Source organism: Lacerta agilis, chromosome 4 (genome assembly GCF_009819535.1).
Source record: "Lacerta agilis isolate rLacAgi1 chromosome 4, rLacAgi1.pri, whole genome shotgun sequence".
NCBI lineage: Eukaryota > Metazoa > Chordata > Lepidosauria > Squamata > Lacertidae > Lacerta > Lacerta agilis.
The window spans coordinates 43,977,923-44,003,996 of record NC_046315.1 but is presented as its reverse complement, the minus strand read 5'-3'; the positions used below and the strand labels follow the sequence as shown (position 1 = coordinate 44,003,996).

General features: G+C 37.8%; 1 protein-coding gene across 3 annotated transcripts in view; it reads left to right on the top strand.

The window, feature by feature from the left end:
• ROBO2 (roundabout guidance receptor 2) overlaps positions 1 to 26,074 on the top strand; it is a 980,064-nt gene that overhangs the window by 548,100 nt on the left and 405,890 nt on the right. For all 3 annotated transcript variants that reach the window (XM_033146834.1, XM_033146835.1, XM_033146836.1), the window contains one exon: positions 17,607 to 17,933. In XM_033146834.1, the coding sequence (XP_033002725.1) occupies positions 17,607 to 17,933 (327 nt within the window). The remainder of the gene's footprint in view (positions 1 to 17,606; positions 17,934 to 26,074) is intronic.

The window sequence follows — 26,074 nt, the reverse complement described above, 5'->3', positions numbered from 1 at the left end:
ATAGCCAGCAGATGGGACGGCCAGTAATTCTGGAGTTCCCGCTCCCACTGCGCCGTGAAAAGGTCCGCTGGCTATGATCTGAAGGTTTCTGTTGTGAGTTCTGAAGGTTGCTTGATGCCTCTGAAGGTTTTCTGCAAGTGTCTGGAAGTTCCGAAGATTCCGGAGGTCTCCGGAGAAGAAGATAGACTAAACTAGGTAGCGGCCAAAACTTAGACGGCCAAATGAAAGTTTTTAAGTAAAATGAAATAAATGCTAAGAGACTGCAGCCTGGTGAAGAAGCTCTCCACTGCTCTGTGCGGCTGGTTTTGGTTTTGGTTTCTCTCTTGGCTTGCCACGCACTGATGTTCTCTCTAGCATGTCTCACGCGTTCTCCACACTCGCTACAGAGAGCGGAGGCTATTTATTGAAGACTCAAACATCGTCATAACAGTTACATTAACCAATCACAGTCTTGTTTCTATGCTAGCTTTTGGGCGGGAAACTAACTACTGACCGTTATATTGGCCAAATTGGCGTGCTTCACCCAAACGCGGAGGGATCCATGCAGCAAAACTCCCTGCTGGATCCTTTGTCCTTCCTTCCAAAAGCGGAAGGACACCTAAAGTAAATCCAAACAAACAGGTGCAGTAGCACCTTTAAAAACATATTCCCACAGGTCTCTGTGGCAAGGAGTGTCCTTTACCAGCTCTGGGTTTTTTCCTGGACAGGGAAAGCCTTCTCACATTGATCTATGCATTAGTAACTTCTAGATTAGACTACTGCAGTGCACTGCATGTGGAGCTATCCTTGAAGCTGGTTTAGAAATTACAGCTAGTGCAGAATGATATGGCGTTCTGGACTGGCCTACCACACATAAAACTGCACCAATTTCCTACAAGCCCACTTTAGTTACCTTTAATGGCGTAATAAGCCATATACACTTTGGGGTCAGGATTCCAGAAAAAATAGCTCATTTATTAGGATCTACCTGGGAAGACTTTATTGGCACAGGGAAGAACCTTCTTGGTTGTGCCCCAGTTTTGGACATTACACCCCCTGTGATAATGCTGGTGCCTACTCCTAAACTTTACCTGCCATCTGAACACTTGGTTATTCTTTCAGACTTTTGAGTAGTATATCGTGCCAATATTGATGTTTTTAGTAACCGTATTATTAATTTGAATTGTAACCTGCTCTGATATTTCTGTGCAATGAATAACATGTATATGAGAGAAGTGAAAGCGAAAAAATTTTATGAGTTAGATAGCCAGCTATAAATTGACAGCTGAAACATTTGACGATAAAGGAGGCATTCTATTGCTCTGGTACTTTCTGACTCAAAACTGCTCCAATGTTCTGGGTTTTTTTCCTTTTAGTTCTAAAGTTCATCAGAATTATTGTGAAGCTTGTGGCAAAACCAACTTGATAATAGTCTAATGTTATACTGTAGTAATCTTACCCTTTTAAAAATTCAAATGTCCTTATTTGTGAGCTTTTCCATATTGCATTTCTGCCATTGAGCTCCTGAACTTCAATAAGCTTCTGAGCTTCTTTTTTAATCTGATGAAGCCAATTATTATTAAACTATTTGTAAACGAGCAGTAGATGCCTATCTTGAGGAATTTTAGTCAATTGTCATTATGCATACTATTGATTAGGTTTTCTTTGTTCAGTGATAGCCTGTCTTTACAGAATGTTAAAGTGCTTAGTAAACAGCAGTAAAATTTATAATATAAAATATTGCTATGAAATCTATGCTTTATAAAGAGAAAAAATATATACTTTGTAGAGAAAATATTATTTTGTATGCAGAAGAGAGAGGTTTGTGTTTATTATAAATAATGCACATGGGAAGATGATTAGATTAAAGAACTGGCCTTTCACCTTGAAGGCCACAGTTCAAATTAAACCTTAGGTTGTAAGTAAATTGAGATGAATGGGTTTAGCTTTGTCCCTGGCGTAAAGCAGTCTATATCTCAAAAATCACCATACATCTGTTTTTGCAAACTTGGCATAATTGGCATTCTCTTAGGACAGAGCTGGCATTGAGACTATTGCTTATTTTGAGGAAGATGGTCTCTCCAGGTCAGGGTTAAGATCATTGGCAGGTCTATGAAGAAAACCTTGTTTGTCTGTATTAATGATCCATTTTTCTCCTATTAGAAATAATGCTAAAGGTGCTCATAGGAAGTTTATGCTCTTGTTTTAATATGTTAAGGTAGATTAAAAAAAAATAACACTTTTAGATAGTACCTTTTCACGGAACTTCAAAGTTCAAATATTCACCAGCATTTTAAAAAGCAACAGTGACAGTTATATTAAGGTTTAATCATAGGCATTTGATGTTTGTGAGAATTCAGAATATAAAATGCATATTAATTAGTTCAGCATTTGTTATTGTTTGTTGAATTTGAGGACTAGGTTGAATGTTTTTGAATAATTTCAGTGGGTTTTCCCAGGAGGCAATCTGGTTCTTGTCACTCCTTGCTTCATCATTACTTCTTCAAAGGAAAATAATGCATATCACCCATTTCTGGGAAGAGATAACTTTCCCTGTTACATTTTCCTTAGTTGGCTAATGGAGGGTTAGAATGCCCCCCTCCCCATCAATGTCCATCTGTTGTAGCTGAAGTAAGTTTGTTCTTTTCTTTAGTATAATGTGGCCCTAGTTCACTTTGTGTCTTCCCTCCTTATTCCAGTGTTTGGCTGCAATTATGTTTTGTTGTTTTACAGTGTTTATATATTTAGACAGTACTACATGTATATACACAAATCTATTAAAGGTTTGTAGGCATAGATGTGTATGAAACACAGTTGTGACTGAAATTGGTCAGTTGTGAATCCTATCGCCCTTTCATTTGCCAGTTCGTTCCTTATGCCTAGGGAGTTCTTTCTGTTTGCCTCATCCATATGGTATCACACAAGACCCTTCCATGAAGCCAGTACAGTATTTGGGGTGCGGAGGTGACTGGATAAGTGGATCATGATAACTGCATAAATCTTTTTTAGCAAAATGTATTCAGGCATAGTGGGTGAGTGATATACTGCTTGTACCTTAAAAACCTTTAAAATATGTGCATTGTTTAACTTTGCTGGAGTGATGGTGGGTTTTTGTATCAAGTCTGAGTAAGATTCATGTGATTTGTTCAAAATACCGGTATACAGATATCTGTTATCCACTGAGATGTTGCTGTTGGAGTGTGATAAGGAACATAGATTAAATAAGAGCATTCTCCTCCACTTTCTCAAAGTCATCTACTACCTTTGTACAGAGTAGGGCTAGGCGATATATGATTTTCAACATCACGATATATCACCAGGTAAATATCACAATATTTCAAAATATCAAAATATATATCTGTGGCGGTGGAGGGCCTTGCCGTACCTCCCCTTGCATGCGACGGATGTGCCGCACTTCCCTGAAGCAGCAGAGGGCCTTGACCGGGCTCCCTGCAGCTAGGGCCTTAAAATGCTTCCCCACTCAGAGGTCTAAGTGGAATCTATGCATGCATAAGCCATTATTCTACTTTTCCTGGGAGTAAGCCAGGAAGATACCAGTGAAGGTGAAAGCGTTTGCTGGTTTCTGTGATGGCTTATCATCATTTCTTATTGGTTAGGAGGGTGGAGGGAGAGAGCAACAAAGCAGGAGACAGGTGCCTGCAAATTATCTGTAAAGTTTCTGTTCAACTGAGCTACCCCCGGGACACTGTCAAGTCTCAAACACTTAACACAATGTTATTTCAATACTGGTATTCAACTGTATGGCAATTTATCACACAGCCCTAGTACAGAATAGGGTTGGGTTTTTTTTTTGGTTTTTTTGCATGCCATTGCAAACTAATCAAAGAATCGGTTATTAATGGTATCCTAGAAAATTCATGCTGGTTGTCCCAATACCTATTTCAACTGATCCTCCTACAGGAAGGGAGTTGATGCTCACTACAGTAGTAAGCAACTTTTAGGGAACTGATGTGCCAACAAACTATATTTAAAGATTAAATGTAATAATGTGTTGTGGACAGTTTCATGCAAGGAAATTTCAGCTGTTACAAAGTTACCAACAATTTTTGCTTATATTGGTATTACCAATAAGATATAAACAGTCTACTTTTTGAATTGTTTGAACTGTCAGCTATACTTAATTTTGTTGTATTTATTTATAGAAACAAAGATTTAATAAAACCATATCCCTTACTGGCAGCTACTGTATCACCTGTAGAACATATTGGCAAGCATAGAGAACGGAAGCTGTGCTAAGCCCTAAAAAGCTAAAAGGGATTAACTTTACACAGAGGAGTTACTAATGAAGACATCGTAAAAAAAGGATAAAAAAATGGACTGCTGCTTATGAAGTCCCCCCCCCCCCGTTTTTTTCTGCTTATGAAGTTTTAAAAGTTTTCCTTATTTTTCAGTGCATTAATGTTTTCGGTTCTGAAATTACTGTCTGGCTGTTTCTTCAGCAGTGGCAGCATCCAACAGATGTATAGATTGTGTAGATATGATGACAGGTGCATGTACATATATGTTCTTGGATCTAGCTTGCTGCAAAATAGAAATAAATGTAAAATTGTAATGTTGTAGTTGTCTTTGTCCATGGAGTTTTCTGGACAAAGACAACTACAACATTACAACATTGAAGCTCAACATAAAAAAAACAAAGATCAAGGCCACTGGTCCAATCACCTCCTGGCAAATAGAAGGTGAAGAAATGGAGGCAGTGAGAGATTTTACTTTCTTGGGTTCCATGATCACTGCAGATGGTGACAGCAGTCACGAAATTAAAAGAAACCTGCTTCTTGGGAGAAATGCAATGACAAACCTAGACAGCATCTTAAAAAGCAGAGACATCACCTTGCTGACAAAGGTCCATATAGTTAAAGCTATGGTTTCCCAGTACAGTGGTACCTCTAGTTACGAACTTAATGCGTTCCGGAGGTCCGTTCTTAACCTGAAACTGTTCTTAACTAGAGGCCTGCTTTCGCTAATGGGGCCTCTTGCTGCCACTGTGCTGCTGGCACATGATTTCCATTCTCATCCTGGGGCAAAGTTCTCAACTCGAGGTAGCCTAACTGTTCCAGGTTAGCGGAGTTTGTAACCTGAAGCGTTTGTAACCTGAGACATTTGTAACTCGAGGTACCACTTTACCGATGTATGGAAGTGAGAGCTGGACCATAAAGAAGGCTGATCGCCGAAGAATTGATGCTTTTGAATTATGGTGCTGGAAGACACTCTTGAGAGTCCCATGGACTGCAAGAAGATCAAACCTATCCATTCTTAAGGAAATCAGCACTGGAAGGACAGATCCTGGAGCTGAGGCTGCAATACTTTGGCCACCTCATGAGAAGAGAAGACTTCCTGGAAAAGACCCTGATGTTGGGAAAGATTGAGGGCACAAGGAGAAGGGGACGACAGAGGACGAGATGGTTGGACAGTGTTCTCGAAGCTACCAACATGAGTCGGACCAAACTACGGGAGACAGTGGAAGACAGGAGTGCCTGGCGTGCTCTGGTCCATGGGGTCACGAAGAGTTGGACATGACTAAACGACCATACAACAACAATGTTGTAGTTTACAATATCTCTGCAGATTAGGCTGAAGACCCAACAAAATTATGTTAAATTATTTTAACTATGCATATGCATGCAGAACAGTACTGTAGCTCTCATAGATTTTCAGATAGTATTGGATCCAGGACTGAGGATGGCAGCACTGCACACCTTGCCTCCTGGCAGTGGAGTTGCTCATGCTTACTTGGAGGGGTAAAGTGTGAGGAAGTCAGTGCTTGTGGCACATTGGTGGAGCCAGTCCAATGCTCCAAATGCACCAGCAAAATGCCAACCCTTCCCACTGTCTTGCTTCTGCTCTTTCCTCCTGGTAAGTGCCACCAACCCTGCTGCTGGGAGGCCAGACTGCTCTGACTGCTCCTGGCATGGTCAGATACTAAACTAATTTGCAGCCTGCATCATTCAGCCAAGATTGGTGGTTTTACGTTGTAGATTAAAACACCAGAAATTCAAACATTACAACAGCATTTTAACCTGTTGTCTGAAACTTAGGGATAGTTCCAGCCTTATTTCTAATGGGAAGAAGTTGGCCCCACTATGCTGAAGGCATGACTCCTCATTGACAGGAATTACTGTATGATTCTGGTCCTTGGGAGACCACTAATACTGCTCTCAGATAATTTCAGTGATTGACTTGGGACATATGGGGTTAATGAGTTTAATTATATGACGTGTATAATTTGAGGGTAGCTTTGCACATTACAAGTTTATAACAAAGATAAAAAAATGTTTGTTATAATTCTGTGAAGTACGAGAAAAGTGTTTTACACACAGTGACTACCTAGATTGGAATACTGATGTGCTATGCATTACCAACACTGAGAATCTACGTCAAAAAAATTGTAATGTGTGAAGTGACCCTTGGTGAAGGTGAGTATTTAAGACATATATACTAGTGTGATAGGAAAAGAGGAAAATGGTACCCTTTATCTCTGGTCTGCACTATCGCTTTTAATGAGTAAAAAAAGCATCTATTTTCCATTCCCCCTAAGCTATTGCCTTCTGTTCCTCATGCTTCATTTCAAAATCCATTTGGACAACTGTTAAGTATATTAAACCAATCCCCATCTCCATTTATCTAACAATTCCACCATTCTTTGCTAGATTCTTCCTGAGTGGTTTCACTACAAATACCTGGTGTGGTGATGTGGGTATTCATACCCTTGCTCAGCAATGAGGTTGACTACATTGCATTTTCTGGTGGAAAATAATAGGTGGACATAAATAATCAAGAAGAGAAAGATTTAATGGGGCAAAATTAAATAGGCCGCCCAGAGTGGCTGGGGAGACCCGGCCAGATGGGCGGGGTATAAATAATAAATTATTATTATTATTATTATTATTATTATTATTATTATTATTATTATTATTTTATAAAATCTGAGCAGTTAGGCTAGGCTGTAATTTTTTTAAAGGGGCATGAATAGGCTAGGTATTGTTCCTCTCACAACTTGATGCAATGTATCACACAAATACACTTGAATAATTAATGCAAATTGTGCATTATCACATGGACTAATAAGTAGCTGGTGGAAAGCTATAAATAGAGGGTAGTGATAGGCAGCAATATACACATTTGGAGAAAGATGTCAGTTGGTTTGATATAGGGATTTTGTTTGGGCTCTGTTTTATATAACATCTTCATTAATAATCTCCACAAGCGGGTAAACTGCATGCTAATTAAATTCACAGATGACACTAAGTAGAGAGGTGTTACAAACATAGGGTGACCAGATTTTCTAAGTGAAAAATCTAGACCACCTGTCATTGCAGGCACACAGAGCAAGTGGTGATTGAGGAAAGCCCACAAGCATTTGACAACTCTGGATGTGAAAGGGAGGGAGGGAGGGAGGGAGGAAAAACAGGCATTCAGATGCTTAAAAAAAGGTTATTCTCCTTTCAGCACATTACCTTAGGGATTTATCATTACCACGAGGGCATGATGTGTTAAAAAAAACTGTATTTATTATGTGCTTGAAAATGGTGAATCATAAATATGTTTTCAAATGCATAGGATAAGTGTTCTTTTTTATATAAAAAGAAAGGGCTTGATGCAAGTGTACTATTCCAACTGTGCAAAAGAAAGATAAGCACATGCAAATGCTCATAGGAATCATGTGAAGTGCTGAGTAATCTGAAATATTCAGCATGGGTTTTGTGATTGTATGGATTGGAGCACATTTGTGTGTGTCTCCCTTTGTGGAATGTTGTGCATGGCTCTTTTCCATGTGAGTAAAACTTAATGTACATTCAGTGGCATCGCAGTAAAAGTTTCAACAATATTATAGAAAGAACCAGAAAATGAAGTCATAGAATTGTAGTCGATTCTGCTGTTCTGCTTATGCAGCAGACTTTCACTTGCATAACTGAACTTCCCTTCAGACGCTAAGCAGGGAAAGCCACATTGCATGAGTGCAATTCCATTTGCACAGTGTGGGGTGCAGGCCTTTGCTTTGGAAACATGTACAGTTCTGCTGTGTGTTAGAAAGTGTTCACCCCTTAAAGCTAAGAACTTGAAATATCAAACTTATGTTAGGGAACATACAACTGATAATATATGTATAGAGAAATCAGATCAAGTTACAAATGATTAGATTAGTTTTTTTTAATTGAAAACTTATTTGTACAATATTGGAATAAGAGAGGATATGGAACATTTGTTAGGTTATTCAAGTACTGTTATATCACAGCAGTGTGACAGAACAGAGGTATAATGTGTCCACTAGTTATATAATAATTGCCTAAATTGTAAAACATTGAAGAGTGGGTTGGCTTTTCCTGATTCTCCTCTCTATTTAAATGCAGAACTTTATATAATCAAACCTAAGTATAGTTTTCTCCAAAACCTTGCAGCTAACCCTCATTTGTTAGGTGTTTGGTCTGTCCCCCTAAATATATTTTGCAAGTTGTTTTTACAATATTCATTTCTGTGTATTACTTGATTATCTGTTCCCTGTATAACTGATACAATTGTATTATAACATTATATAATTGATTTTCTACTGGAATAATTTCCTACTGCAGGTTGCATATTACTGAATATTGAAAATGACTGTTATGTGTTGAGCCATGAATGTGCATTCATGCTCTGTGTTTTAGACTTTCACCCAAAGTTTGAGGCATTATTACCATCATTTTAGACTTTAATTGTAACATATAAACATCTAAAATTTTAAACTGTTTTATTTCTCGCTGCCTTGAAAAGGGAGTAATTTGACAGATTACCCTGAACCTGTGGGTTAATTAGGGCCAGGAGGACATAGCTGAGTTTTAACTGCATTTTTATTGCTTCTTTTGTTTTTTCTATTTTAATTTATTCTATGGAATTCAAATTGTAACACAATAAAGCAAAATACAATGTGTGTGTGGGGGGGGGGGAGAGGGAATGAGAGAGAGAAAGAGAGTAGCAATAAGAATACAGTTGAAAATCATATAGCTCTAGCAGAGCACATTACAGTTCCTACAACAGGCAGAAAAATCATTTAAGTGGTCCGGCAATACACTCAGCAGTTTTCAAGTGGGGTTAAAAATATTTTAAAACTACTAAAAACTACTTTAAAAACTACTGGTATAAAAGACCAATTTTAGGGGAAATATTTACTGACACTGATTGATATTGATCCGAAACTAGTTTAGTTATACAAACAATATAAAGTTGGGCATATGTCCTCCAATGTTTTTATATGAAAGGATTGCTGCGCCCTTTCATATTTCAAATGAGCTGCTATCATGTTAACTTTCAGTTATTGTTCTGAAGAAATATTATGTAGATAGCCAATTAGTGATGGACAAAATGGCCTTCATGCATCGCCATGTTTGTAACAAGAAGGGCAACAGTGGAAGTCACGTTCCTATTGAGAACGTTCTGTAGGCCACTGCTAGGCCATGATTAGCCTGACTGTGGAAGACAATTGTAGAGGCATCTGCTCAGTTAATTTTGAGAGAAAATTTACCAGATGGAGGCTGAAGATTTAAGTGATTAGAAGGTAGTAGATTGGAATACAAATTGGATTAAAAGAAATTAGATTGATATAAATCGAATTGAGTCACAACAGTTTGTGTTCTTCGTACCAAGGGGCAGTGGATTATGGGAGAAGCAGATGCTCCAATGAGATAGGAATTAATGTGGCTTTGACAGTCCATCTGGGAAGGCCTCACTATCGAGTACATCCCTAATCTCTCTCTCCATTTATCAATGCCATAATGTTAATTAGTACTTCATTCATTAAGTTACTTACGGGGGGGGGGGGGGAATCTCACCCCTAGTCTCTCTCTGCTTGAGTATTTGTAATTGTGCCAGGAAACAGGAACCTCTCTCTAGCTGAACTAGCTACTATTGACTCTTACGTTAGACCCATGTAGTTTTCTTCAAGCATGTGACTGCTTTTGGCACAGAGGAAATTTACTAGGCTTTGTTTTGCAATAAATTTCTCTTCATAAATCCAGCTGCATAGTTATTTGAAGTCCTGTCTTGATCCCTAAAGCACATCAATCCCGAGCTACTACTAACAACCACCCCCTTTCCACCATTTTAATAAGGTTCTGTATATACTCTACTGTATATAGTTGAATAATATGTTGTTTTATGGCCAAGATGTAGCAATCATATTAATGATGAGAGGCATGTTCTTCCCTGAGGGGTGAAAGGGGGAGCAAGAAAGAATTGTGGATGTGCATGAACACACTGTTGGAGAGTTATATTTACTGTACCTGAAATTCATGACTGATGTTTGCACTGGTCTGCCCTAATTCTGTAGACTAGGACTAACATAAGCATAGCTGACTTTCTGATGTATTCTTTCATCTAAGCAGTATGCTGCAGGACAAATACTTGCTTTTAGAGAGCCTTAGAATCAGCCAGTTGGATAACTGTGAGCACTTGAAAGTAAAAACATGCCCTGAAAAAGAAGCCACAAATTTTGCGTTGATAGTCAACTAGCTGTCTGCTTGAAATTTTCTACAAGTTAAAACAGTGTGCTGAAAATAGCAGCACTTTTTAGAGGCTTGAGTGGTTAGAAAATGTTCACACACACACACACACACACACAGTGTTTACAATCAAAGCTCTGTGTTCCTGAGTAAGATAGAAATGGCAAACTGTTGCATGCTAGTGGTTGAGTTTCAATAAGCAGCCGAATGGTGCATTCTTCTCAAAAGTTTTCAAGATGCATCTCTCCTTCTCTTGCAGCACCACAGATTAAAAAAGCCAGAGTCTGGCTTGTCATGTTTTCAAATTCAGGCTTAGTGTTTGTTTTCCACAAGCAAACCACACATGGTAGTCAAGGTTTTCCACTCATTGTTTTTGTGGAGGCAACAAAATGTGAACCTTGGTTTGGACAACATAATAAGCTAGGCTTGCACGACCTATGGTTAATGCAACTTGTAAACTTGGCCAATGTGCAAGCAATGTGAATAAAGAGTCATTCATTTTCCCATTAATAAATATTGAATTAAGCTCATATCACAATGAAATTACATATGGAATGTGGACAGCGCAAAATGAACTAGCCTCTAATCTTTTACTACATTCCTTCATTGATAAATCATAAGCAGGCTCTTGAGAAGGAGAATAAAAGTATTAAGAGGCAAAATTACCTCTGTCATTATATAATATGGCTTTACTTTAACTCTGAAATTTTACCTTTTGAAAGTTCAAATTATTATCTTTTATTTGGTTAAGATAATCCCAGGGTGTTAAAATAAAGAATATTGCTCAAAAGTGCTCCCATATTTTTGAAGACCTGTAGGACTATCTTAATCTTGTTTGAGACAGTGATCTGCCATCATCATTGATCCCCTTAACTTCAGTTGCATGCAACATATGTGAATTGTTAAAAATTTAAATATTGTTATTTTATTTGGGGGCAGAAACAGACAGCATGCATTATGCTTACTGAAAATATGCAGTCAATTAATGTTTATGACCTGAAATGGTACCATCTGTTTCCTCAGCCTATCTCTTTCGCTTTACTACTACTTTTAGATCCTATTCACAGATTTATTGCCATGGTGGTAAACAACATGAAGACTGCTTTCCTATTCTGTCACCTTTCATTCCTGTGTCCTTGTGCAGTGCTGCTCATGGTGGAACAAAATGGATTAAATAAATCACACAATGGGTAAAAGCTTTTAAAGAAAGCTTTGTCATAGCTGTACACTGAAGCATTATACAATTTCTGCTTTGTGATGGCATTGTGCTGTACATTAATGGAAGCACAAAATATATTAAGTCAATTAAAAAAATTAAGACAAAAACATTGACCTAGAAGATACCAGGCTTAGAAAAAAAGAAATGTTATACATAGCATGCTGTATAAGTAAGATTATTGTCATTCTTCAGAGAAATCTGATGTGCTTAGTGAAATAGAAATTGTAACCTGGAACATTCATCAAAAACTCCAGTGAGACACTATACTAGTGCTTTCAAATTGAAGTTATTACATGTGACATTCCTGGTATCTGCCAACCTTGACTGTAACTCAATGAAGCAGGAGAGCTGAGGAAAAATCAGTAAGTACTGTCTAAACAAGTGCCAAGAGTTGGCATAGTGAATCAGTGTGTGTGTGTTCTGTCATCAGGCCCAAGGGCATTCCATTTAATCCTGATGGCAGAAATGAGTGTTAAGAGTTGAGCATTAGAGGCCAAAAGAATAAATAACTGGGTTTATATTGAACAGGCAGTGGTTGGAGGGTGTCATCAGCAAGAAAGAATCACCCTGACTGTGAAAAGAAGAAAGATGGTGGTTCCAGACTGAATAACGAAATGTAGCACTTGTTAGCCCAGGTCCTGGCTGCTGAGGAAGCTGGCAATATTGGCTTGTCATCATAGCAACATCAGAAATGATTAAAGGTGATATCAGTCAGCATTCTGATTCCCACAATGACCACATTGAGTTTTTTGGGAAGCACAGAATCAACACATGAAGGCAGTTTTACTGTAGCAAATCACAGAGGAAGCTTGTATAGAACACCTGGAATACATCTGTCATGTAGTTTTTTCTCTAAGTCTGCTTTCCACATTACATTTTTAAAACATGAGAGTTTTCTCTGAATCACATTCAGAACCGTATCTAGAAATCTCTTGGTAATGCTAATGATATTTTTTAATAGTGGCATCAGATGAGCATTCTGCCAGATATTGAATGGGATCTGTAATCTGAACTAATTTAGGCATATCAGAGTTGTTGTAAGACATTTTCAGTGTAAAATATGATTCACAGTAAAGTTGTAGTCTCGCCATATTAGAGATGCACTCATTGTTGAGCACTGTCAAATACTCAAAAGTTACTTTAAATCAAGGTGGATTTGATTTAAATCAAACTGATTTAAATCACTAGTCAGTAAGGCTCAGGGTGGATTTAAATAAAAAATATGATTTAAATAAAAAATGATTTAAATCAAAAAAATCGATTTAAATTTTAAAAAAATGGATTTTTTAAAATTTAAATCAGATATTTTTTTCATTTAAATCCACCCTGAGCCTTACTGACTAGTGATGTAAATCGTGATTTAAATCAGTTTGATTTAAATCAAATCCACCCTGCTTTAAATCTTCCCGAACTATATACTGTCTTCTACCTAGCACACCATTGTCTTTACTAATATGTAACAGTTGGTTCTTTTGACTAGAAAATGCATTACAGTGGTACCTTGGGTTACAGATGCTTCAGGTTACAGACTCCAAGGTCAGCGGTTCGAATCCCTGCCACGGGGTGAGCTCCCGTTGCTCGGTCCCAGCTCCTGCCCACCTAGCAGTTCGAAAGCACGTCAAAGTGCAAGTAGATAAATAGGGACCGCTCCAGCGGGAAGGTAAACGGTGTTTCCGTGCGCTGCCCTGGTTCGCCAGAAGCAGCTTAGTCATGCTGGCCACATGACCCGGAAGCTGTCTGCGGACAAACACTGGCTCCCTCGGCCTATAGAGCGAGATGAGCGCCGCAACCCCAGAGTCGGACACGACTGGACCTGATGGTCAGGGGTCCCTTTACCTTTACCTTTTAACCCAGAAATAGTACCTGGGGTTAAGAACTTTGCTTCAGGATGAGAACAGAAATCGCACGGCGGCAGCGCAGCAGCAGTGGGAGGCCCCATTAGCTAAAGAGGTATCTCAGGTTAAGAACAGTTTCAGGTTAAGAGCGGACCTCCAGAACGAATTAAGTTCTTAACCCAAGGTACCACTGTACTGTGACAGTGATTTTCCATGTTGGGAAAAAATATTCAGCTCATAACTTCAATACTTTACTGATAGCAACTTAGCACTTAGCACCCCTGCTTCTACAGTTTTCCTCAGTAGAGCTGGCTGTGTAGATTCCTGTTCAAGAAGAGTATTGTTTCATTGGTACTCGGAGTTTCATTGGTTGGTTCCCTATCATAAGGTATACTTTCCAGAAGTATAACCTTTATTTAATGTCTTTCATCTGGACATGTGAAGTGTGACATTTGAAAAGTATAGACTTCCAGTTGACTTTGGATAATCCATATATTTTATCCATGAAAATTTCACATGTGGAATTCACCACTTGGTGCTGTAGCCAGTGCATGATGAATGTGCCATTCTGAACAGAACCATTCAGGTAACTTTTATCTGCTTGTGTGATCTACCAGTTAACTTAAAAATCAGTTATTTACATTTATTTAAAGTAGAACTGCTGTTAGTGGTGCCATTAGGGCAGGAGACTTCAGGACCCAACAGCCCTAGAGATGCTTTACACTAACAAGAATTACATGACAATAGTAGTTGTGCCTGTCACTGTCTTAATTTCCCCAGAGTGGTTTCCAGAAGCTGGCACTCTGGAAAACCAAGGTAGCAGCAGATGAGTATGGCTGGAGCCAGTTGGGTTGGCACTTGGTTCCACAGCACTAGCTGCTGTAACATAACTGGTGTTAGAATAAGAATAAAGGTCCCTATTATTATTATTATTATTATTATTATTATTATTATTATTATTAAACCTGTTCCTGTCATTGCCACCCATTAAGTGTGCGGGAAAGCAGATTGACAGGGTGACGATGGTAGTTGTCCCACCAGTTCCCTGCATAGCTGCTGAGCCAAGTAGCTGTCCAGTGCCTAAACTGAATAGCTCACCTGCCACTAATGGCTATAGGCCATCACTATCTACATCACTATTAAGTAGTCTACTAAGAAGTTAGTCACATTGAGTTCAATAGGATTTACTGCCAGGTAAGTGGGCATAGGTTTACAGCTTAACTATATCCTGCTACATTAGTAAAACAGGGCAACAAACATACACGGCAGAACCAAAACACTCCAGTTCAGCGTGCATCATCAGTGTGAAAGATGCATATTTGAAAGATGCATTGATGTTGATTTCAAGTGAAAACTGTCTACTTTGGTTGCATGCGGTTTTTATTGTTGGAAGGAAAACATAGTAGTTTCACCCTCAAGGCAAGCCATCTGCTACCTTTGGATACAAAATGGAACAAAAAGGCACCCTCAAGTTTATTTTTTTCTCAGATTTGGAGCAGGAAGGAAAGAGTTGGCAAGGCAGAAGGCTCTTATCAGTAAAAGTGTTTACATGAGGATGGGGATGGAGAGATTCACATTTTTAATTTGTAACAACATTCAGTTGATGAATTTCTGCATCAAATGAATTGAAGTGTGTATGTCAATAGGGCCTCTCTCACATGCAAATTTGCTGCTCCCTATACCTTAGAGCAGGGGTCAGCAAACTTTTTCAGTAGGGGGCCGATCCACTGCCCCTCAGACCTTGTGGGGGGCCGGACTATATTTTGGAAAAAAAATGGACGAATTCCTATGCCCCACAAATAACCCAGAGATGCATTTTAAATAAAAGCACACATTCTACTCATGTAAAAACACGCTGATTCCCAGACCATCCGTGGGCCGCATTTAGAAAACGATTGGGCTACATCCGGCCCCCGGGCCATAGTTTGGGGACCCCTGCCTTAGAGCCTGCTGTGTTTGTGGGAGACTGAGGGCCCACTGGCTCTGGTGATGGGTCTTGCTGCTGTGGTTCCTGTGCACTGAGACCCATCCCCTCGTCATGCTCCATCACCCTGTGAGAACTTCCTTCCCCATCCCCTGCTTTCCCTGGTGTGCCCTAGGCCCTATGTTCCCCATCCTCCTCGCTATTGTCCTGCCAGTTCATTACATCAGCATAGGTTGGTTTTTCAGAACTCAACGTATGAGAAGAAAAGGTATATTTTGTATTGTCCAGACTGGCAGCATTTTCCAACTGTAACATCTACTCTAAACATGCAATATCCGTTCTCATATAGCTCTAAGATTTTTTATGATGCTGTATGGATTGCAAATATATTAGTAGTCAGCCCAGGGGATTTTGGTGAATGGGTTGTTTAGAATTGGTATAAATAAATAAGTACTATTTCTCCAAAAATTGTTACAGCCACTCAGAAAACATTAATTTTAGCCTTGATGCGACAAGTGGGCATGCCTTAAGTCAATTTCTAGATGTTTGAGCCAATCTGCCCTTGTGATTAAGTATCATTGAATCTAATTATATTTAGAAAAAATATGTGAAGTTATGGTCATATTAACTTGCTTTTTGTTATTGCTGTTAAGTTGTAGTAGACCTCTGGTTTGCAGAAGATGTTACCAATAAGGAAGTTTAATAAACCAAAGTTTTATCAAATAAATTGGAAATGCATGAAGGTTTTTAAAAGCAGTTTATTAGTATGAATAAAATGGTTACCTTTTCTCTCTGATACAGGTTAAGTATTTGAAGTGGCAAGATGCACAGCCACTTGCAATGCTTTTTCAGTATATATTTATCAAAAATAATGTGTTCGAGTTTTCATAAATGAAATATGCAATGAGAACAGTTTACATTTCAGGCTGCAAGAGTAAGTTATAAATAAGTGTTAAAACATAACAATTTATTTTTGCCTTTCATGGGAAATCTTACTGCTTTTGTGTATAGGTGCAGATTCTTACTCGTATAGCAAATGAGTGTGGTGGGTTTGTTTTTTTAGTATCCTGCAAAAATGTGATAACACTGCTGCAATTTTCACTCCTTTCAAAATAAGAGTATTGATAGAGAGTTGGTTAGCAACAGCTAGGGTGTGTATATCAAGTTATGAATAGGAATAGGAATAGGAATAATTTATTATTGGCCAAGTACATTTTCCAACATACTTGGAATTTGTTTCGGCTACATTGCAATGTAAACATACAGACACTGTTCCTCTCACAATACAAAGAAGCAAAGAAACCCCACCCATAATTTACCTCCCCTTCAGCTATATAACTACGAATTTAACAATTTAATGGCACAAGGGAAAAAACTATTCTTGTGCCTGTCCGATTTTGTATATGAAGTCCTGTAGCGACGTCCAGATGGAAGTAAATCAAGCAGATGATGACCGGGATGTAAAGGATCTGCTACAATTCTCTCTGCTCTCTTCCTAACTCGGGTAGCACAAATTGTCTCTATTGAAGGCAAGCTAACACCAATTACCCTATCTGCAATTCTTACAGCTCGTTGGAGCTTTTCTTGTCTCTCTTGGAGGCTGTACCGTACCAAGCTGTTATAGAATTACAGAGAACAGTTTCAATGATGCCTCTGTAGAATTGGATCAACGCTTCCTGGGACAATTTAAATTTCCTAAGTTGACACAGTTAATTTAATGCACCTTACAATAAGCTTGATGATTAGGCTAGCCCATAGTCCGCAAAGATATATGAACAATACATATTTCAAATATCAGTTAAAAAAATGTGATTCTTAGTTGAAGTCACTTAAAATATTCCTAGCATTATTCAGAAAACAGAGTCCAATACCAAATATTTCTTGGAAATAATATAGTAGTATCTGAGACCAGTATCTGAGAACGGATCCTGGCCGCAAAACAAGGTACGACTGTATTCAGATGTCAGACATGTTAAATTCTGTGTTACTTACTCCCATGAAAGTGTTTGCAGGCCAGATTTTCAGCCTAAAATATTCTTGAAAGCATCTGTTTTATTTCTAGTGTAGAAATGCTTGGGAGAAACTAGTGAGGTTTTTTTAAAATAATAATAATAATAACTTGCTGATGATTTTCCTTTCTTGCACTTTGTCACTAGGATCTCGTCTTCGCCAAGAGGACTTTCCACCTCGAATTGTAGAGCATCCGTCAGATGTAATCGTTTCTAAAGGAGAGCCAACGACTCTGAACTGCAAAGCTGAAGGAAGGCCAACTCCCACTATTGAGTGGTATAAAGATGGAGAGCGTGTGGAGACTGACAAAGATGATCCCCGCTCACACCGCATGCTGCTCCCTAGTGGATCTTTATTTTTCTTAAGAATCGTACATGGACGCAGGAGTAAACCAGATGAAGGAAGTTATGTATGTGTTGCAAGGAACTATCTAGGAGAAGCTGTGAGTCGTAATGCTTCGCTGGAAGTAGCACGTAAGTAACCCCTACACTATCTTAATGTCATGAGATAATGTGTAATTACTTTGATTCACAGTAGAAATAAGGACATTTTCCATTAAGCATTCCTATATACTTTAATCTGTTAAATTTGAATTACCCATAAAGTATGTGGGAATGCTGAAAAGAAGTGTGCCTATTACTTAGTCTTTTATATGCACATGTATTCAGTGCAGTGGCCATACATAATGTACAATAATTGGCACTAAGATACGTTGTGGTTCATGTAATCATGAATGGTGCTACCATAGAAGAAGCCTAATTTTTCCTTCAAGTATAATGTCCTTTTGAATTTGGTTTTGTTGCGCCTTATGTCAAAATATAGCTGTCATTTTATATATGCATCACTGCCTATTTATTTATTTTTATCAAGACATCTTGTCAAGTTTTCCTATGTATTGTTTGAAATTTCAGAGCCTTCATATGCTCATACCATAGTCAGTACATTGTGCGTGGGGCAATACATAAGGAGTAGCTTTTTAAAAAGTTGACACTGAAGGCATCTGTGGTGTTTTTGATAACCACTGTTTGCATTGAGGGAGAACCTATTTATGAAAGCAAATTAAGGAAGAATTTTACTGTTTGTATAGTATAGTGGAATTGACTTTAGGGGAAATAGATATATTTTGTGGGTTGGGTTTCTTTTTAATCTGTTTCCTCTATTGATTATGTGCATTATCCAGCCAAGGTTAAGAACCTAATTGTAAAGGAAGAATTAAGCAGAGAGGATTTTCAATGTGTACCTTGGAATAGATTTTGACTTATGTGAGATGTTGATGTGACATAAAATTCTCAGAATATCAGGCGATTGCTAGGATAAAAGTAGCATTTCTATTTAAACTGTGTGAAATTTGTTCTTGTTGGCATTGGTCATTTTTATCTATTTGTGTGGTAGACTTGTATTAGTATTAGCATTTTAATGTTTAGTTGGCTTTAAAGTAGAAGCATCAAACAAGATGTACTTTGTTCTTTTGAATTTTGGTAATAATATTTTATTGAAAGAATTTCAATTATAAAGAAATAAAGTGATACAGAAAAAAGAAAAATAAGGAAAGAAAAAAGGTGCAGAAAGAAAAAATACAATGTAATATATCCCCATACATTCTTACATAAATATATATGATGTTATTACCCTAATACATATGTAGATATTAATAATCTATTACATTCTATATAAACTCATTTCAAATGTTGTCATATTTATCCAAGCAAAGTCTACATATATAAGCAGTCCATTCATAAGTTGTGAGTGTTGTCATATAGTCAATTCATTGATTAAAGGGGACTGTATATTTATTGCTTCATTTCATCAGTATCAGTCTCTTGGCCACCATTAGGGTGCATATAATTCTTTTTCATTGTCCCATTGTTAACTTCTATACAGTAGGTGCTCTACTGGACTTATACAGTCCAGCACTTTATGCCAAAATTTAGTTTAGAACATTGTACGAACATGTGTTTCAAAGAGATGCTGTCCTTGCCACATCTCCAGCACAGAGCTACCTTAGTCCTTTTTTATACAAATGTAAAGGAGTCCAATAAATCCTGATTATTATTTTTTGTTATGTAAGTCTCAATTTAAGGTCCATTGATACCTTTCCCACTGTCTAGGTAATGTTGAAAGTTACAATTCTTTATTCCAGCCATTTCTTAGTCTGCATATGAAACTTATTGATCATTAATGAATATCTATAAATAAGTAACCGCTGGCTTTTAAGTTTCAAATAAGTTATCAAATCGTTATGAATCAATATCTCAGGTCTCAAAAGCTGAGAGTGCTGCTGGCCCAAACTCATTTGCTAGAGGTTGTAACTGAAGATATTGCCATTGAGTTGCATCTGATAGAGGATACTAAAACATCATTGGTATAAAATTCATCTTCCTCATATATCAGTTGATCCAGAGTCAACACACCTACTTCTGTCCAATTTTTCCATGTCACCATATCCTCCCCCAAATTTTTAGAGTAGGGTTTCCCCACAAAGTATGTTTGGCATGTGAGAATGGATCAAATTTGTTTTTGATAGACAATATATTCCATATCCTTCTAACCAACTTAGTTGTTTCCAGAGTCATTGGGATTTCCAATATTTTGATCCTACTATTGTCTAACCAACTAAAGGTGTGTATATTCTAGGGTAGCCCACATCAGAAAATTAAGACCAACAGTGGGTTTCCAATATTTAGTAATTGTCAATAAATAGGCAGAGTGATAAAGTTCCAAATTCGGAATTCCAAAACCACCTTCTTTAATTTGTAACTTCATTCTATGCAAGGATATTCTTGGTGTTGTTGATACCCAAAAACATTTCCTAAACAGGGAGTTTAACTTTTGGAAATATGATCTGTATATAAAAAGTGGAAATCAGAATATAAATAAATCTGGGAATTTTATTCATTTTGAGAGCATTCATCCTTCCCCAAAGGGTACCTTGTTGATATACATAAGAAACACCGTTGATCACATTTTCTCACTGCTCAATGTTTACTAATTTATGAATTTAGATAATTGTAATAAATAGCTAGTGTAAAAGTTAAACATATCAATATATTATCACTATCATCATCGCCATCATCATCTTATAATTTTAAACTAAATTTGGTCTTACTCCATAAATTCATGTGTTAATAGACTAAGAAATATTTAGCTCTTTGATCTAGCCTTTCCTCATCATACCAGAAAAACTGCTTGTTTTTTGAAAACATAAAAGTATACTTTATTATGTTGAATATCTCTGATCTCTTCTTCAGAGACTGCTGTGAGTCTCCAGTTACAATATGTGCAATCTCCCGAGTTAAATTCTTAACCACTGCAGCTGGTGGTAGGTCATGCATGAACTGCAAGTCAGTTTTTAAAAAGTCCTTGGGGAGGGGGAAAAAAACCTGGGATTTACTGTAGACAAATAATAATAAAAAACACCAAAGATCAGAGAACATGAAATCCAAGAGTTTTTGAAATGTGATCATGTACCTGATACTACATTATTTTACAGTTTTTATAGCCTTGAAGTTTCATAGTTTGCATTTGTGCTTCGAACCCTAAAACACCTCCCCAATGGAAATAAAGACAAAGTGACTCAGAATTAAATTTAAATGTTAATGGGCAAATTTTGGCCACAACTTCATTGAAAAATTACACAAGTGTGACTGGTATTGGCTTAGGCATTGGCATCAAACTAAATCTGGCTCCTACCTGCCCTGCAGGATGCCTGGAAGGGTAAGCAACCAGCAGAGGGAGCTCCATCAATGCGTATTGACTAGTGCTCATCCCTGGAGTCCCCGGGTTCTGGTATGGCCCTTACCCCTCTCGGGCTTTGGACAAGACCCAGACCCCCAGATTCCTTTAACGGAATACCCTTTAATTGGAGGGGCAGGTGATGGCCGGACCTCCCCTCCCCATATTCCCTTAAACCAATGCCTAACCGCCAAACCTTACAAAGTTGTGACAATTGCTAAGGAGTAGGCAAAAACCAAGTGGCCACAGCCAATCTGCTAAATGGGAAAAATTCCTACTTGGCCCCTGTTCCAAAACAGACAACCAACCGAAGTCCAAAGCAAGGCCATAGACAACCTAATTAATGGGTGGGCAGGTGGGTGTTCGGCAGCGCGAAGCAAGAGGAGTTCCCCATGTCGCACTGCTGGGAATATAAGCCCCCAACCCCAAACTTTGCCATGCTACTGATTGGCTAAAGGCCATTGGCAGCCATGGCACCACCGGCTGGGATGGGGCAAGCCCCGCCTCCAAGCCAATTGGGGAAAATGTTCCAGGACCGAGCACAACATAGTCCCTCTGTTACGAGGATCCACCTTACTAGTTAAACTCTTTGGGTCTTAAAGGTAAGATTCTTAGCTATTTAAATTGAGAGGCTGTTTGCCTTTGCTTTAAGATAAATTGTGGTATGTTTATGTTAATATGTTCCATTAAGATTGATGAAATTGAGTTACAAACTTTCACAGATAACAGAGTGCTTCTATTGAAAACTTTGGTTTGGTTTCATGAAGGGTACCAGAGTTTTTCCCATCCTCTTCATTGCAATGCCATATACCACCTGTGAACATCCACACCACAACAGTGTCAGGTTTGGCACAGGGAGCTGCATCAGCAGAAATCAGGAGAAACCTTGTTTGAGTAGAAATGCCTTTCCACTCACACAAGATGTATTTGGATCCAAGCCATTGATTTTAGAATAAACGGAAATTTGCACATATACTACATATATAGAATCAGATAAAATTTAGTAGTGTGCTAGATTAATTACCACCTTTGGAGGTAGAGTTATGGAGTTTGAAGTATTCATTCTCTCCTAGATGCTTAAGAGACAATTGACTAAAAAATAATTTATTTAAGGAATCTTTATAAATAATGCAGGGTGCATGATTTGTGATGCATGATTTTATTCTACTTTAACTGAGGCTGATTATAAATCATCTCACCTTCAGTTTTCATACAATTCAGACATTTTCTCATTCACCTGATATGCCCCCTCTCAGCTAAAGCATGGTGGGATGCCCTGAGATACTGGCTCAAGATCTCAGTCTTTGGCCTAGGGAAGAGATTATTCCCACACCTAAACAACGAGGAGTTTATCAGCTCATGGATGAAAACTATGGTCAGAAAAGCCACTTTGATTGGAATGCCACCTTCTCTCTTTTACCATCTGGGCTATGATACCACCCATGAATCTCTGAGGCAAAGGCTCTGGGACATATCATATAGCGATCTCTGATCTCAATCTCATGTTATCTGTGGCCCAGTAGCAGTAGGAATTCATTACAGGTACAATTTTCATATACCTGCATATCTTAGAAATCTGTCTGTACCAATTTATCAGCGTCTCTTTACCAAAGCCAGATTAAATGTATTTCCATCAGAAGTGCTAAATGCACTTCTGCTGACTGAGAGGCATCCATTATCAAAATAGGCTCTGTGTATGCTCTCAGGATGTCGATTGTATGAGGCATATCCTACAGCATTGCGAACAATATGAGCAAGCTAGGGATCTATTGATTAAACCCCTACTGGCAAATTGGCCGGGTAAATCTGAAGCCTACTATACTAAATATCTTCTGGACGACAAGTGTAATGATATCACAGAGGCTGTGGCAAAGTTTCTTTCGGTAGTCATACGTATCAAAGATCATCATACTTAAGACTAAATAAATATCATCTCAGTCTCCCTCTTCCAGGTGGTTTTTGTATGAATCTGCATTTTATTCTGAATCTATGTTATGGGATTTTGGACCACAATAAAGATTACGTTTACCTGATATTTTTGGCTTGTTTTAAGCTTAATTTTGGATAAGCTTGTTCTGCAGTCCTATGCTTATATATTTAGAAATAAATTCAATTGACCTAAACAGAACTTGCTCTGACGTACATGTACATATCATTGTAACCTTAATAAATAGTAAGTAGAATATTGGGGGGGATCCTTAATTGACTGTTGGCACTAAATAAATAATATGCTGCAAGGAAAGTAAAGAAATGGTTCCTGGGAATAGTTACTAATTGAAAGAGAATGAATAAAACTAAAACTAGGCATAACAGACACATGTTTGAATTCCATGGCTGTTAATCTCTTATTTTTTTTAAGTAACAACAGTCATGGGGCCCCTAATCTACTGTACATCAGGTCCAGGACATAGCAGAGAGGGATTTCCCCCTCCTGAAGCTACCTGTCCCCAAAGCTTTATGCCCTATTTTCTTTATATGTTCAATAACTTGTAAGTTGGGGCTCATATCTTGTAATAAAAAAGGGTGAATTCACCCAAGTTCTTCTCAGAATGACTCTGAAATTAACAGATTTGTTTCTGGAACAAATCTGAAACACATTAGTTTATCTCTCAAGCCAATCTGATGAAATGAAGAAACACACTTTTGCACCAAAATCTCAGCCCCCAAAGTACTCCCAATGGTAAACCGCTTTTTCAGTCATAATGCACTGCACAGCATGTTTGGACCACAGAGAAGAAAGGGAAAGAAGAAAGCCGATACCCTACTGGCAGCACAAGAGGGTTGGTCTGGTTCTTTGAGAGCTGCCAAGGAAGGGGGAAATCAATCTAGGAACTTTATTCCAGTTTGGAGATTAAAACAAATCAAATAGGTCATTCATTCAATTTATTTGCAAGCCACTTTTCCACAAAAAAGAATGCTCAAAGCAGATTCCAACAAAGAGAACAAGAATACATTTCAAATAAACACTGCAAAACAATTTCATAATAACACAGCAAAGCAGTAGTAAATATAGTAACAAACCAATAAGCCACATTCTGATACTATAAATATAACAAGATGACTTAAACAACATGCAGCTATTCTATAGCAAAAATAGTTAGGGAGCTTCATAGTTTCACCTTAATCGTAGAAATACTCCTTCCATGATGTTGCTCATAGTCCCTCTTCTGCAGCAGTTTCTTATACAATTCCAACACCCTTTTCACAATGAAACATAAGATTGATCCATAGGCAAGGACAACCATGCTCCCCCTGGCCCGGCTGTATAACAATTATCCTGTAGATGTATCACACCCTGGTAACAACATATAGTTGTATGTTCTGGTAGGATTCATGGGACCTTACAAATCATGAAGTCCACTTTTATTACAATTTGCTAGTGATGCCTATTTTTCTTTTTTCATAATGTTTTGTGGCAAACATTTTGCATGTCCTTTTTAAAGTCTTCTCCACACTTTTGTACGGATTATGAAGTGCCCAGAACTGTCAGTTATACTTACACCCTGTGATTTTTTTTCTTTTAAAATTTTACATAATTCCTACTTGAAAGATTGTTTTCAGTTTTAGGGAATAAAATCCTCTAGTTTTCTTTTAAAGAATTTGCAATCTGTTTAGGAGCAATCTGCATAAACCTCAATAAGGCTAGGACTTGTTTCAACCATTAACTGATATATAAGTACCTTTAATTTACTCAAATCCTGTTGAAACGATCATGAGACACAGCTTGAAGAAGGTGCAAAGGTAAGATTCATACCTGCACTTAGAGTAGAGAGAACATATAGGGCCTAGCACTGTCTGAGACTGTCTCAGATCCAGAGCACTATCTCTAATCCAGGCAGAGTTGGTTGCAGTACTAGAGATAGCAGCTGTAGCCCCAGGTGTTAAATACGAGGCAGCCGCTTGATCTATCGACCACTGTAAAAGGGGGCTCTGGCCTAAATGAAAATTCATGAAAAATTGATGAAGTCCCCAGATTATTTTTTTCCTTTTCTTTTTTCAGCACTGGGCCAGTGTGGTGAGGAAAGAGATTAAATGAGGTGTTGAATGCTTTAGTAGCAAGAAGGTTGTGGTTCAAAGGTCAAAAGTCATGAAAAAAACTGATCATTTCCCTCCTACCCTTTCTTTTGGAACAAAACACAAGTCACTTATTTAGCAGGGATTCACTAGTTTTTTGTGTTTGCGTACAGTATATTAAAAATTAGAAACAATGTATATAAACTCACTTTTTCCAGTAAAAAACAAGTCTTGATGCTGATAAAATAATGAACATATCCTTATTTTTAATTTAGTTATGATACTGAATAATACAGCTAAAGGCTGTATTTTGGCCACCATCTTTCAGGGTGCTTTCCTGATTTCATTTAAAGAGAGGAAATGTTCTTGCATTATTTATAGGTCACAGATTACTGAAATAGCAAGCTCTGGACCACTCTCCAAACATAATGATCCTGTTTGCTTTAAAATCTAAAGTAAATTGATGCTTTTATCTGTCAGAATAAGAGATTATGGCATTTACTGAATTTAGCAAGGGCATCACTCTAAAACATGAACCAATTTTTTTCACACAATATGTCTAATCTTGTTTCATGTCTCTCTAGTTTGTACCAATATAAGGATTAGATGGAAAGACCTACCATATTATAGACTGACTAACCATCCTGTAAGAGTGCTGACAAAATTAAATTTGATCAAAGGTACCTAAAATCCAAGTATTTTTAAAATAATAATAAAAATATAGTATAATTCATGTGGCAAAACCAAATCCATATTGTGTTTTGTTCAGATTTGGAAGTATAGATACCAGCTGGCTAGATGCAACAATTTTACTTTTCTAAAAGACCTTTAAAAATCAAGGTTTCTCAAAGTGTAAGTTAAAACAGGA